The 16,054-nt window shown below is 37.0% G+C and overlaps 1 protein-coding gene across 1 annotated transcript; it reads right to left on the reverse strand.

Moving 5' to 3' along the window:
• On the reverse strand, window positions 1-8,124 carry LOC134241009 (uncharacterized). Its single transcript, XM_062723102.1, has one exon. It carries the CDS (start codon window positions 8,122-8,124, stop codon window positions 1-3), a length of 8,124 nt encoding a protein of 2,707 aa, XP_062579086.1.
• Window positions 8,125-16,054: the final 7,930 nt, after the last annotated feature.

The raw sequence follows: 16,054 nt of genomic DNA on the forward strand, positions 1-16,054 counted from the left end.
CTATGAATAATTCATTGTGCTTGTTAAAAGAGTTACCATTAAGGCATCGTGGTAACTGTAAAATGTTGGAACTTTTTCCACTTTTGCCTGTAAAGATGTTGACAAATACACATGGTCAAGGATAGTTGCCCCTTCCGTTGTATTAAAATCAACTATTTGCCTAAATCCTTGCTGAATCATAAAATTCTGAATAGACCCTACATATCTGGCATCCTCATTGAAGTCCCCAAGACAAACAACGAACTTAAATACTGATTTGTAAAGTGCAATCGCCTTTTCAAATTGTATTAAAAACTGTGCAATATCCAAAGAGTTTGGGCGATAGATAGTCAAAACTACCAATTCCTTTGAAACACATTTCACACATATGCCTTCGATATTCTTTACATCAAGTGAATGGACAATATTTTCCTGTTCCGTTTCTTTAACGTAAACAGCCACACCTCCACCCTTTGATCCACGCAACTGTAAAGTTTGAGCATTGCTGTCATCGTATAAATCTCCTCTAGCAGCTTGGTAAAAATGAAACCCATTCATTTCGAATGCACTGACATTTTGTCCAGATCTCAACCATGTTTCTGTTATGCAAATAATATCTGCATTCCTGAATCGAACATCTTTTTGTAGACATACAAAATGTTTATTGAGACTCTGAATGTTGTGAAGGAAGATTATAATGCCTTGGTCTAATGTATCAAAGCTTGGTAGTGTCAATTGTGGCATCCCTAGCAAACCTGCTTTGACTTCTGGGTCAGCGTATATTTTGTTCTGCAACGATTCTGCATTGTTTGTTTCAATAAACAAGCCTCCTTTCGATGTTACTCTGCTCAGTGCCACATATCCTTGTCCAGGAGAGAATGTTTTGTCTAAATTTACTACAAATTTGTCAACTGTCATTCCTTGTACTTTGTGAGCTGTGCACGCCCAAGACAATCGTAATGGAAACTGGTGTCTTACAACATTCTTTGTTTTTTGTTCTAGTAGTTCCTCTTGAACTCTTTCAATCAGAACAACGTTTCCATCTTTTGTTCTCCTTCCGGACTTCTTACCAACATTGATATTGTCAAATATTACTCCTATTGCAACAATAGTTTTTTCCACGTGTTTTTCACTATATACAAAATGTGAAACATGTCCCATAACTCCATTTACAAGGCCATCATCTACATTGCAGTTTCGTGTAAGCATGACTCGTGCACCAACACCCATTAACAAACTGCTAGAAAGATTGTCTGTTTTGGGCCTTGTAGTTGGCTTACTTTTTAAGCTTAGCATTCCTGTTGTTCGATCTTTTGTAAAGTCTTGCGCATCAATTTCAACAAGGTCCTCACAGGTTCTCTTAAGCATTGTTAAGTTAAAGGCATTGACTTCCTCATTTGTTGCATAAACATGGAGGACATCTACTGGTCCTTCCCTTACACATTCATTCAAAATAGATTTTGTTTCTTCTTCCAGTTGTTGTTTTATTACTCTACTCCGAAGTGAATTAAGTGCTGTCGCAAATGGGATGTCCTCACGTTGTCTCATAATTTTTGTCAACTCCACTACTTTGAAGAAGTCAAGCCAATAATCTACAGGATAAAGAACATTGTTTTTATACAGTCTTTCGTCTTTGCGCTGTTTAACAGGAGGCAGCTGGTAAAAATCTCCCACGGCAATCACTGACACTCCTCCAAATGGTTCTTTACACTTCTTAATCTGTACAAGTCTTTCATGGACATAGTATAATAATCTTTTGTACACCATTGAAATTTCGTCAATAACTAAAATTTGCAGATCTCCAAGTTGAACTCTCATTTCACTTAAACTCTGTTCCCTCAGTGGTTCATATGGCAAAGGCATATATTTTGGCAAGGAAAATAGATGATGGATAGTATTCCCTCCGATGTTAAACGCAGCTGTTCCTGTGAAAGCGGCAAGAAGCACTGTAACACTGTCAGGAGATGTCAAATTTTTCCCAAGGATTCGCGATGCCTCATAATGTATAGCTTTGATAAGATGACTCTTGCCTGTTCCTGCTCCACCAGTTATAAAAATGTGCAATGCATCAGGTTTTTTCCCAAAAATTTCCTTCAAACACCACTCTCGCACAACATAAAATACCTTCATTTGCGTCTCATTTAAATTCTGTAAGATCTGGAATATCTCCTCTTTTGAATGTGTATTCTGTTGAACCTTGTAAAGGACATCGGAATTATTTTCTGTTTGCATATCTGGCAATTCTTCTGTTACATTCAAATCTAAACGTTCATTTCTCATGGCAGAACATTCCTGTCTCATTAGTTCTGTCTCAGGACAAAGGTTTGCCCATGCATCTTCTGGTTCTCCTATGTCTTCGAAGGTTTCTTGGGCCTCTGCAATCACATCTTCATTTTGAGCATAGTGCATTCGGTTCGAGTCAACAATGGATTTGACTAACTGCACTTTCTGCCTTCCTGTTATTCGTACATGTCCATTTTCATAAAATGTTTCATAGAGATCAAATCCTGGAGGTTTTAATTGAGCATCTGTCCAATATGGCAAGAAAAGCTGTAGCATACATCGGTAATACCTCTCTGGCATTTTATCTGCACTGAATCTTGGGTATCTTATGACAGCAGGTTTTGTACGTGTTCTCCTTTGTATAAATCCCTTTGAATTCTGAAGTTCAAACACATTTTCATTCTTTGTCTTTGGTACCTGTGATTTAGCGAGTATTCTGAATTCTGAGCAAAATTCCGCCAAACACATGTTCTGAAACAAAGGTTTATTTGGTCGATTTTCATACCTTTCTACCACATTTGTCATCCAAATATCATCTTCCTCATCGTCATTCTCAATATCTTCATCGTTCCTATGGTTTCTTTTCAGTTGCGACAATGGTTTAGTCAGTCTAGTAGGATTATCACCCACAGGAACAAACACAACCTTCCTTGAGCATTCTTTCATTTTCAAGTTACAAACGCGATAAACAGCTTCCTGTGCGCTCACTTCTCTATGATTCAAATAGACAGATCCTATTTTCTTTAAGGTGGAGCGTGCACTTTCATTTCCCTCTTCTGCCTCTATCTTTGTTTGTTTCAACACCATCCCCATTTCTCTCTCAGACTTTGAAATATATGAAATTATATAGACAATGCAACTAAATGGATCTAAAACAAACTGAATATCCATATTTGCATCCCAACACTTTAAAAGGCACGGATTGTACTGATTGATCCACAGCTCAAATGGATTTCTTTTTAGAACAACTGATCTCTTTTTAGTTAGGATTTTGTGTGCTTCCTCGTACTGCTCTTGTGTCAAACCTAGACGTTCAAAAATTTCTTCTGTTGTTTCCTTTTCCTTTGCTTCCTCTTGCACTTCTTCCCAAACTTGTAACAGAGTTTCTTTAGCAATTGTTGATCTATGTTTCAATTCAGTTGCCGCAACCTCAGGATCTTTTTCTAAGTTTTCTTCCTCAAGTGGAGAATTGATGAAAGTAGATACAGAAGGTGGTCTTGGAAAATTAAACCTACAGTCTGTGCCTTTCTTTCTGCAAGACTTCGAATGTTTTTTGCTGTGCTGTTGTACAGCTAACACAATATTCCTGAGAGTTAAATCTTCTTTCTCAGAGGGCACTTCACAACTGATGTATTTGTCTATGAAATTGCACACAGCGTCTTCTCCATCCTCATCAAGTTTTGGAGCATTTTCTATCCAATATAAACAATGCATGTGAGGTGATCCTCTTTGTTGAAATTCGACTCTTTGGAAATAATCCGATACTTTTCCAATTGGTTCTGATGGTGAAAATATAACTTCTGTCTGAAAAACATGAAATCTATGCTCAAACATTCTAGCAACTGTTACAGGATTGCTTCTCAACACCTCATTTTTCTCAGACCAGTCCAAATTGCAAGGATCTCTGTTATCATTTTGTTGTCTTAATATTGTTGCAACTGCATCATTCCATCTATGTTCTGCAGCAGAAAACGAGCAAAACCAAGTAGGTATCCCCAACTGTCGAAGCATAGCAAAGAGATCCTTTTGTGCTGCTGACCAATATGCTGGTGTTCCACGTATTGGCTGCATGAATCGCAAAGCCTCATCATTTTTCATCAATTTTGAGAGTACTTCAGGGTTTTGTACCATGCTTGCTGTTACATTTTGATCACTTCCCATTCTCTTGACTGATTTTCTAATTGATATCTGCGTCTTCTCAATAACCTGATTTAAATCGGACATATATTGACTAAAGAAAACATAACTACTGTCTTTTGCAAATCTGTCGTCAGTATTCATTAGTCGATTGTTGAAGTATCGTGACAATGTTATTCTTGTATCTCTGTTGTCATTACATGAAAAACGTCCGGTCGGAAATAGGTATGGAAAGGTCTTAGCTTCATTTCCCTCTTCTTGTAACATCCGCACTGGATTATTTCCTTCTCCTGGAGCAATATCATAGACATCATCAAAGTAATGATCAAGAACCTCCTGAGCAATATCAACTGGCTGTAAACAAGTGTCTGCTGCAATGTGTTGCTGATCGTCCTCCTCCGATATATCATCATCATTTTCCATAACTTCCTGAGAACAGTCAAAGTCATCTGTCCAGTTTGCATCTACAGCTACATCTTCATACCACTGATTGTTCAGCTTTAAATATTTTAATGCCTCAAATATGTGCCTTGGGTCAACAAACTGGTATTCACTGTGACCTTTGTAATTCAACTTTCTCTTCAATTTAACTCTTAATAGAAGATCTTCTCCCTGCTTCATTGGTAAACTTGTGACTTTCTTCAGATCTGATGGTACACATACAACTGGTCCATGGATGTTTTTCTGACCGCCGTGAGGAAGAGCCATAACTTTCATAAATGGTATATGTAAAGCAATTAAATGTTTCTCTAGGGTGTTTAATTCTTTCATTTCTTTTGGAACATCTTCAAGAGCCATTTTGTTAGCTGCTGCTTCTGCTGGAAGTTTACCACTCAATATTTTTCTATGACATGTATAACAAATCCATAACTTTGACTTAATGCAGTTCTCAGGACATGTTTCTGTACACTGGTGGCTATACCTTTTCTGAATGCATATCTCTGCAATATTTGCTGCCCGTTCATTTTTGACATATGTTTCTGGGTCACATCTTTGAACTTGATTTTGAAACAAAAGCCGATCACAACAACAACACGAATAATCAATTCCAAGCATAACCTTTTCTTTGAATATTCTTACTACCTCTTCCTGATTTTCCATTCTTTCTTGCTGAGCAACTCTTTGACTTTTTACTCTTTCCTTTTTTTGTGTTCTTATTATTGCACTGGAGTGATATAGATTTTTACTAGTAGCTTTAATATTTGACCTAAAAGATTCATCACTTTCATATTTTTCAGCTGCAGCTTGGAGCTTTGTTTCTCTGAAGATTTCATTCTCCCTATATCTCTTTGTACTTGCTGCATTCACTAGATTCCGGTGCATTTCATCAGACTTGTACCTCAGTTTGCTTTTTGCTTTTACATCTTCTCTGTGTTCAACATCCGTTGCATATTTCTGAATACTTTTCATTTTAACATTACCCCTGTGCAGTTCATCTGTTGCATACCTCTCAATACTTCTCTTTTTCAAATCTTCCCTGTGATCATGATCTGTTGCATACTTCTCAATACTTCTCTTTTTCACATCTTCCCTGTGATCATAATCTGCTGCATACTTCTCAATACTTCTCTTTTTCACATCTTCCATGTGATCATAATCTGTTGCATACCTCTCAATACTTCTCTTTTTCACATCTTCCCTGTGATCATAATCTGCAGCATACTTCTCAATACTTCTCTTTTTCACATCTTCCCTGTGATCATAATCTGTAGCATACCTCTCAATACTTCTCTTCTTGGTGTTTTCCTTATATTCATCATCTATTACATACTTGTCAAAACTTTTCTTTTTGACATTTTCCTTAAAGTCATCATCTGTTGCATATCTGATTGACGCTACTTTCAGTTTTTTCTCTTTATATTGTTTATCTTCATGGTATCTCTTTCTTAAAGTATGTTTCCTTCTTTCTGCAGCACTCACTTTTCCCTGCATTTCTGATGTAGATTGCCTCTTTTCCTGCATACGTGTCCTGTTTTGATATCGTTTTTTATATTCATGGCGATTCTTACTCTGTTGCAACTGTGTCAAGTCTGATTCCTCTCCAGTGACCGAAATTACAACATTATAATGATTCTGCTGCTGATGGTTCAAGTAAATAGCCCCATTTCTGCTTTGCATACTTGGTTCTACTTCATCAACTGAAAACCTTAACCAACGTTGCTCAGAGTATGTGTATATATCAACGTTCAGTAAATGAACCATTGCAAATATTTCAACCTCGGTAGCCCATGTACCTTCTCGTGACATTCCAGTAGACAAAAGATGGCTTTCCACAGACTGTACACCATCTTTAAGAAATGACTGAAATAACTCTTTGTTTTCAATCATATGCTCACAGACAGAGTTCCTTATAACATTGTGAAAATCCTCAGAGTTTGTAAGACTGAATGAAATGGCTCTAAAGAAGCAATTTCCATCTCCTAAAATTTCTTTTTCAAACATTGGGTCTGAGATATTAGTTTCAGTGCATTGGCTGTCACAAAAATTGTCAATGCAAATGAATGGAATGTTCAAATTTTGACACAAATGTTTCTTCAAACCTGTACTCAGTGGCATAAAACTAAACTGAGACTGCTCATGACTAATTAAAATCAATTCATCATCTATATTACTTGTTTCAGCAATAATCTCTGAGGAAATATTGGTAATTTCAGATATTTTTCCAATATCTTCTTCATTTTCAAGCAAACCGCTTACATTTGCCATACTCATTTTGCAGGTCACACCACTCAAATTACATTCAACATCCTTTGAATATCCCATTGACAGAGCAAGGTCTTGAAGATATGAAAACACCTCATGTTCACTTTCCAATAAAACTCTTGTACTCTTTCCAGTAACACTTAACATCCCATCAGAAGACCTAGAATGGGAGTCAAAAGCAAAATAGCCACTCTCTGTTAATCCTACTAGCATAGTATTTCCCCCAAAGCAAACAAAACAGCCATCAGTGTCTGTAAGAGCAAGTCTAAGTGCATCAAACAGTGGTAGGGCATTAAAATCTGCATAGTTTAAACTATCATCTGCAATGACAACACTCGCATATGTCTCACTTGCATGGAATTCATATGATCTATTAAAGCATTCAAAGTGTTGAGGTAATTCATCTACTAGCAAATACCTATCATTGATTGATGAACATCTTTGCAGATATGTGTACAATTCATCACCTGTCATTAAAATTCTGTCCATGTCTGCTGTGTTCCAGCTCTTTGCATTTTTAAGTTTGTGGTATGCCAACCCTGCTAAACAATTAGCAACACACTGTGTCCCAGCATTCTCTTCAAACATAGGATGAGCTTGATGAAAAGAGCCCTGAATTGAGTTGGATATATTATAGTAAATGCCTTTAGACGATGTCTGCCAACGTTGATCTGCATTTCTTTTCATATTCTCTTCTTCATTTTTCTCTGAAAGAGTATATTTCTCATTGTTTTCTTTCTCATTTCTATTTGTTTTCATTTCAGATTCTATATTGTATTCGTTCAAATTTCCTTTCAATATTCGTTCAGACTCAGTTTTAATATTCGTTAAAGTGCCCTCATCTTTTGATATCCTACTGGTCTCCTCCTCCCTGGAGGTATCCAGCTGCGCCTGACCTGCTGGACCAGACATATGCCCCATGTCCGATCCAGGTGCCCTCGCTGGAGCACAAACCCACGGTGGGGAGTCAGGGGACGGTGCCTTGTCCTCGTTACGGACAAACAGACGACTTCCCCGAGGAGATGGCAACCTCGGGGCAGGTGAATGCATTTTCACTCGAGGTGAGGCCTGCACCCTGGCCAGGGGTTTTTCCTCTTTAGGTGGCAACCCCATTGAACCAAGCCCCGGAAAATTACCGGGAGGAGCTATCTCAGCTCCATGCTCTGTCCCACAAGAAACAGAACTCTCTGTCAGTGTCTCATCTAGTGACGGATCTCTAGCATCAAGTCTCGCCTGCCTTTTTCTATCTCTGTCTCTTTCACGTTGCCGTCTCTTATCAAATGATCTTTTTTTCTTTGGCATCTATAAAAAAAATCAAAATTAATAACACTTAAACTCGTCTTTTCTAGTCCCAGAATCTATAAATTTTTGTTAATGACTAATGTGTGCCACAAGTAATGAAGGCCTTAGGGTAACATTTCTGATCTAAGTCACTAAGACCTTGCTGTTCTTCAGATTTATTCCTCTACATATTCCTCTGTAAAACTTTAAAAGCCAAGTGTGGGCTCATCTCTCCTTCAAGGTCATGAATTGAACAATTTAAGTCAAAGTTAATTTAAGATACTGGTGCTTTCATTTCAATTGGAACAAAAATGCCTTTGATTTCTTAATTACATGATTTTCAAAGATTTGGGCTTTTTTTTTTTATTCCTTGAATTAATATCTGATCATACATTGTTCAGCACCCTACTTCTTATGGCATTGGCATTGGAAGCAAATTTAAAGTAAGGGGGAGCTAAAAGCTAATTGAAAGAGAAAAAAGTTTAACCTGGAAAAAGAAATGACAAAACAAGATGTGTTTGTGAAACGTTATGTGCCCGGTGGCATCAAAGTTTTACAAGAGGCCCATGGGCCACATCGCTCACCTGAGAAGCTTTGACAATTCTGTCCTTTACTAGATTTACCCCTTGTAATACATATTGTGACCCCACCCTACCCCACTGATCATAATTTAGACAATTTGAAATCTACGCTACCCCAGGATGTTTCCATATAAGTTTCAGCTTTTCTGGCCCAGTTGCTATTAAGATTTTCCTATATATTTCTATGTAAAACTTTGATTCCCCATTGTGGCCCCGCCCAATCCCCGGGGGTTATGATTTGAACAATTTAGAATCTACACTATCCAAAGATGCTTCCACATAAGTTTCAGCTTTTCTGGCACAGTGGTTCTTGAGAAGATTTTCAAAGATTTTTCCTATATATTTCTATGTAAAACTTTGATTCCCCATTGTGACCCCGCCCAATCCCCGGGGGTTATGATTTGAAGAATTTAGAATCTACACTACCCCAGGATGCTTCCACATAAGTTTCAGCTTTTCTGGCCCAGTGGTTCTTGAGAAGAAGATTTTCAAAGATGTTTCCTATATATTTCTATGTAAAACTTTGATTCCCCATTGTGGCCCCGCCCAATCCCCAGGGGTTATGATTTGAACAATTTAGAATCTACACTATCCAAAGATGCTTCCACATAAGTTTCAGCTTTTCAGGCCCAGTGGTTCTTGAGAAGAAGATTTTCAAAGATTTTTCCTATATATTTCTATGTAAAACTTTGATTCCCCATTGTGGCCCCGCCCAATCCCTGGGGGTTATGATTTGAACAATTTAGAATCTACACTACCCCAGGATGCTTCAACATAAGTTTCAGCTTTTCTTGCCCAGTGGTTCTTGAGAAGAAGATTTTCAAAGATGTTTCCTATATATTTCTATGTAAAACTTTGATTCCCCATTGTGGCCCCGCCCAATCCCCGGGGGTTATGATTTGAACAATTTATAATCTAAATTACCCCAAGATGCTTCCACATAAGTTTTAGCTTTTCTGGCCCAGTGGTTCTTGAGAAGAAGATTTTTTAATGACCCCACCCTATTTTTGTCTTTTCTTGATTATCTCCCCTTGCGAGGGGATATGTCCCTTCATTTTAACAATTTAAATTCCCCTTTACCCAAGAATGCTTTGTACGAAGTTTGGTCAAAATTGGCCCAGTGGTTCTTGAGAAGAAGTCGAAAATGTGAAAAGTTTACGGACGGACAGACGGACGGACGGACGGACGACGGACAAATTTTGATCAGAAAAGCTCACTTGAGCCTTCGGCTCAGGTGAGCTAAAAAAGCAATTTTCAGCAAAAAGGTCACAGTCATGGTCACACAATCATTGTCATTATTTGTTATTTTAAAGCACTTAATTAGTGGAGTATGCATACCAAATATAAAGTCTCTATCTCCTATGGTTCAAAAGTTATGGAAAAAAATTTGAAAGAGCTATTTTTAGCATATATGTTATAGTCAAGGTCACAAGGTCATTGATTTTATTGGTTTTTGAAAGAATTTAATTAGTGGAGTATGCATACCAGATATGAATCCTCTATCTCCCTTTGGTTCAAAAGTTTACGGCGAAAGTTCGAAAAAGGTATTTTTAACATATATGTTATGCTCAAGGTCATCACGTCATTGAATTTATTGGTTTTTAAAAGAAGTTAACTTTCTGATGATGCTTCCACATGAGTTTCATCTTCCCCAAGTGGTTCGCTCTTCTGATATATTGTACCATCTATCACTTTTTTTTTAAGCCTTTAAGTATCATGTTCATATTAATAAAGCATTGAAATTGCAAAAGTAGGTCATCATAACCTACATTTTGGTTAAACACTCAGAGAGCCCAGGATAATCAACTGATAAAGTGTAATAATTCTAAGCCCCTTATTATCTGAAATATGAAGATATAGCCATGAGATTTCAAAACAAGAGGCCTATGGGCCACATCGCTCACCTGAGCACTGTGGCCAGGAAAAAGTAGAAATTGTTTTATAAGTGTAAAGTTTAAATTCAAAAGTAGTCCCATGACCAATCATGGATGTGCTATTCTTGAGAAGATTTTTAAAGAATTTTCCTAGATATTTCTATGTAAACCTTTGGTCGGCCACCTTGGTCCCCCTGACCCCGGGGTCATGATTTGTCCAAATGGGACAAAAAAAACCCCCCACTGGGTTTTTCAGAAGTAAGTTTTCCATAATAAAAATATGTATCAAACACGAATTATGAAATTTTTATTCCAGTGACCTTGAACTTCCCCAAATAACCTTGGGTCAATGTCATGACACACCCTTGGGTCATGGACAATCTTTGAGTGAAATGAGAACCTACCAAGTTTATCCATAATAAAGATGTGGACCTGACTTGAATTATGAAATTTTTCTTCCAGTGACCTTGAACTTCCCCAAATGACCTAAGGTCAAGGGCATAACACACCCTTGGTTCATGGGCAATCTTTGTGTGAAATGAGAACCTATAAGTTTATTCATAAGAAAGATACAGACCGGACATGAATTATGAAATTTTTCTACCAGTGACCTTGAACTTCTCTAAATGACCTTGGGTCAAGGTCATGACACACCCTTAGCTCATAAGCAATCTTTGTGTGAAATGAGAACCTACCAAGTTTATCCATAAAAGATATATATTTAACATGATTTATGAATATTTTCTTCCAGTGACCTTGAACTTTCCCAAATGACCTTGGATCAAGGTCATGACACACCCTTGCGTCATGGACAATCTTTGTGTGAAATGAGAACCTACAAAGTTTATCTGTAAGAAAGACATGGACAGGACACGAATTATGAAATTTTTCTTCCAGTGGCCTTGAACTTACCAAAATGACCTTGGGTCAAGTTCATGACACACCCTTACGTCATGAGCAATCTTAGTGTGGAGTAGTAGATTCTAATGTCCCTCTGTAAGAAAGATATGGACCGGACACGATTGCACAGACAGACAGACGAACAGACAGACAGACAAGGTGATTCCTATATAGCCCCCCAAACTTCGACTGCGGGGGGGTATAACAAACCTTTGGGAAGATTTTGTTAAAATTTCAAGTATCTAAGATGAGTAGTATGAAATGGGCAGATGCACAGACAAACAGAAAGTTGACATCGGATTTTAACCAAAGTTTATCCCATTGTATGGCATGTCTTGGGGAAGATTGTGTTAAAATTTCAAGTATCTGCAATGAGTAGTTGAGAAAACTGCGACAAAAATTTGTAATGTATGAAACAAACAGGCGCACAGACAAACAGGAAGGTGACATCAGATTTGAACAAAAATGTACCCACCATATGGCATGCCTAAGAGAACATCGTGTTTAAATTTCAAGCATGTGCAATGGGTAGTAGCAGAGAAAACTGCGACAAAAATTTGATACGGATAGACACACTGATGGACAGACAGCTAGACAGACAGACACTTGGACAGCTAGACACACAAGGGTAAACAGTATACCTCCTCTCCTTTGGAGCAGGGGTATAAAAATACATTACTAAGGCATGTGTATTGTATTTAGATGTACCATAAGAAAAATAGATACATATGATCAACAATATATTTAAATTGATATCACAGCATTCTCATTCTTGAAATATATAAAGTCATCAACTATAAAATATAACATTTGCATTTTGTTACGATTTGTTTATTGACATTTTACATATTGTTTACATGTTTATGTTATGTTTGTCCCAGAAAACCTGCAACTCCATAAGGAGTTGCTGAGCAAAATTTCATTGAGAAAGGTCAAATGGTTCTGAAGATATCGTGTGTAAATGCATTACAGACAGACAGAAAGACAGACGGACAGACAGACCCAAATTAATATCTCCCACTTTTCAAGCGGGGGACAACAAACTTGAAATTAACTACGTTAGGATGATTCCACTTGAGTTTCATCTTTCCTGGCCCAGTGGTTCTGGAGAAGAAGATTTTTCCCATGTATTCCTATGTTAAACTTTGATCCCCCATTGATGCTTTCAGCTCAGGTGAGCAAAAAACTGCAAATAACTGGATTTTTTTAGTCCAGTGGGCATGTTAACTCTGTCCAAAATTGCTCAATTGCACCAAAAACAGACCTTCGTCTATTTTCTTATGATCTATATATACGAAATTTAACTTCCATTGTGGCCCCATCCTACCCCTGGGGTCATATTTTCAACAAACTTCAATCTACACCACCTGAGGATACTTCTATATAAATAACACTTAATATAGCATTTCTGTTCTTGAGAAGATGATGATTAAAGATTTTCTTTATACATTCCTATGTAAAACTTTGAACAGCCATTGTGGCCTCGCCCTACCCCCGGGGGTCATTATTTAAAATAACTTGGAACCATCACTACCTGAGGATACTTTCACATGAGTTTCATCTTCCCTGGTCCAGTGGTTCTCAAGAAGAAGATTTTTAAACATGTTAAATGATGCCATATAACTTTTGGCTAAGTCATAATTATCTCCCCTTGAAAGAGGGTGTGGCCCTTCATATGAACAAACTTGAATCCCCTTTGCCAAATGATACTAATGTGGCAAGTATGGTTGAAATTGACCAAGTGGTTCTTGAGAAGAGAATGAAAATTTTACGACGTCGACAACAACAACAACCACTACAACGCCTGACCTTGTCTCTAATATACAAGAGGCCCAAGGGCCTTGAATCGCTCTTCTGATAAATTATACAACCTATCACTTGTATTCTAAGACCCAGGTTGCATCACCTGACAAATTTTGATGATTCTTAGCCAATTAGGACTACTTTTTGGTCTACAGACTTGGAAAACACCAAAATGCATCAACTGACAAAGTTATATAATTCTAAGCCAATAAAAACCTAAGATACTTAAATAAAGCCATAAAATGTCACCGTGACCTTCTTTTTGGTCGAAACTCTCTGAAAAACCCAAGATGCATCAACTGACAAAGTTTGATGATAAGCCAATAAGTACCGGAAAATACCAGGTATTTAAATATAGCAATAAATTGTCAAAAGTAGGTCATCGTGACCTACATTTTGGTTGACATTTTTTAGAGTCCCAAGATGCATCTGCTGACCAAGTGTAATAATTCTAAGCCAATAAATACCTGAGATATTCAAAAGTAGGTCACCATGACCTACTTTTTGGACGAAATTCTCCGAAAACCCAAGATGCATCAACTGACAAAGTATGATGATTCTAAACCAATTAGTACTAGAGATACATAAATATAGCCATAAAATGTCAAAAGTAGGTCACTGTGACCTACTTTTTGGTCGACATTCTCAGAAAACCAAAGATGCATCAACTGACAAAGTTTGATGATTCTAAGCCAATAAGTACCGGAAATACTTAAATATAGCCATAAAATGTCAAAAGTAGGTCACTGTGACCTAATTTTTGGTCATCACTCTCCGAAAACCCAAGATGCATCAACTGACGAAGTATGATGATTCTAGGCCAATAAGTACAAGAGATACTTAAATATAGCTTTAAAATGTCGAAAGTAGGTCACTGTGACCTAATTTTTGGTCATCATTCTCCGAGAACCCAAGATGCATCAACTGACAAAGTTTGATGATTCTAAGCCAATAAGTACCAGAGATACTAAAAAATAGCCATAAAATGTCGAAAGTAGGTCACTGTGACCTAATTTTTTGTCATCACTCTCTGAAAACCCAAGATACATCAACTCACAACGTTTGATGATTCTAAGCCAATAAATACCTAAGATACTTAAATATAGCCATAAAATGTCAAAAGTAGGTCACTGTGACCTACATTTTGGTTGACATTATTCAGAGTCCCAAGATGCATTGCCTGACCAAGTTTGATGATCGTAGGTTTGAAGGTAATCAAAATATGCCTTTTAAACAATTTGAAAACAAATGCCTGTAAAATTCTAAAAGTAGGTCACAGTGATCTACTTTTTATTTAATATGTTTTTAGGTCCCAAGATGCAGCAACTTACAAAATTTGATGATTCTAACCCTTTCAATGCCTGTAATAATGAGATAAAATGTTTTAAAAAGGATAGGTCTTAAAGTTCAAAAAGTAGGTCATGGTGACCTACTTTTAAGTTTACGTTGTTCAAGGGCCCAAGATGCATCAACTGAGTAAGTTTGATGATCATAGGCCTTAAAGTGTCCAAAATATGCCTTTAAATCAATTTGAAAACAAATACCCGCAAAATTTAAAAAGTAGGTCATCGTGAGTGCCTTTAAATCAATTTGAAAACAAATACCCGCAAAATTTGTAGGTCATCGTGACTGACTACTTTTGAGTTAACATGATGTGAAGTCCTAAGATGCATCAACTTACAAGATTTGATGATCCTAGTCCTTATAGTAAGCAAAATATAGACATTTTCATTAATTGTAAATTTAGGTCAACTTTAAAGTGACCTTGAGACCACGCCCTTTGCCCCAGGGTCATGCCTTGAACAATTTTTAATCTTCAACATATCCTGATCCTTGTATGTAAGTTTGGTGAAAATCTGCCCGGTGGTTCTGGAGAAGAAGATTTTTTAGCAACCAGTACTTTTGGTTTTGTTTTCCTGATTATCTCCCCTTGTTTAAGGGTCCCAACCCTTATTTTAGTATAAATGGTAGCCCTTGGGCCAAGGATACCCTGTGACAAATTTGACTCTGATTGGCCAAGGGGTTCTTGAGTTATGGCCCATATTCTAAAAAGTTAACGCACACCGCACGACGCACACCGCACAAATGGCCTAAAAGAGCTAAAAATGGTCAAATTAAATCTAACTGATACCATCACTTAGTGATATTGTCTTCTTGATTCTGTGATTAATTCATTAATTTCTAAATACAAGAAATATGACAAGAATCCAACCTTAAGAAGCTGATCACATCAATCAGCTTCTTATACAGAAGAATACATGTAAGTTAATGTGTTTTTACATGTAATTTCAAAGCAATTTGTAATTTTCTGTTTAATCTTTTTATGTGAATCTCTATGTGTTATGAAACCATATCAATTAGATGATACAGATTGACAGAGCTGTTTCTTATTTAATGATGTCCATACAAAATTGATTAGAATACCCACTATGACTGTTAGTAATTTGTAAACAGAGATGACTCTGCTCAGTGGAGTTCTTATCAGCTGCTCTGACAATGATACACTTAGCAAATTTTACCAGGTCATATTTAGAGTTGTCTCCTATGGGCACTATTTTAAGTAATCACATTGCTTTTGATCTTGGATACATGTAGCATACTTGGATTTTCTTTGATAAAATACAAATTTAAAAAAATATTATATTAATACAATATCAGTAAATGTGTCGGAACCGCGGGAGGGTTGCTTAGCCCTCTCCCTCTCTTTTCAGCAAAGATATTAACATAAAATAGGCATTGAACATTGGGAAATAGTCTCTTTATGTTTTTTGGTTGGTTTGGTATAGTCACCCC

This window comes from Saccostrea cucullata, unplaced genomic scaffold, assembly GCF_032062105.1.
Source record: "Saccostrea cucullata isolate Sc308-1 unplaced genomic scaffold, CSIRO_AGI_Scuc_v1 ctg9025, whole genome shotgun sequence".
Classification (NCBI taxonomy): Eukaryota; Metazoa; Mollusca; class Bivalvia; order Ostreida; family Ostreidae; genus Saccostrea; species Saccostrea cuccullata.

Excerpts from the sequence above, each read along its gene's own strand:
- LOC134241009 (XM_062723102.1), bottom strand. The coding sequence starts at position 8,124 with ATGCCAAAGAAAAAAAGATCATTTGATAAGAGACGGCAACGTGAAAGA.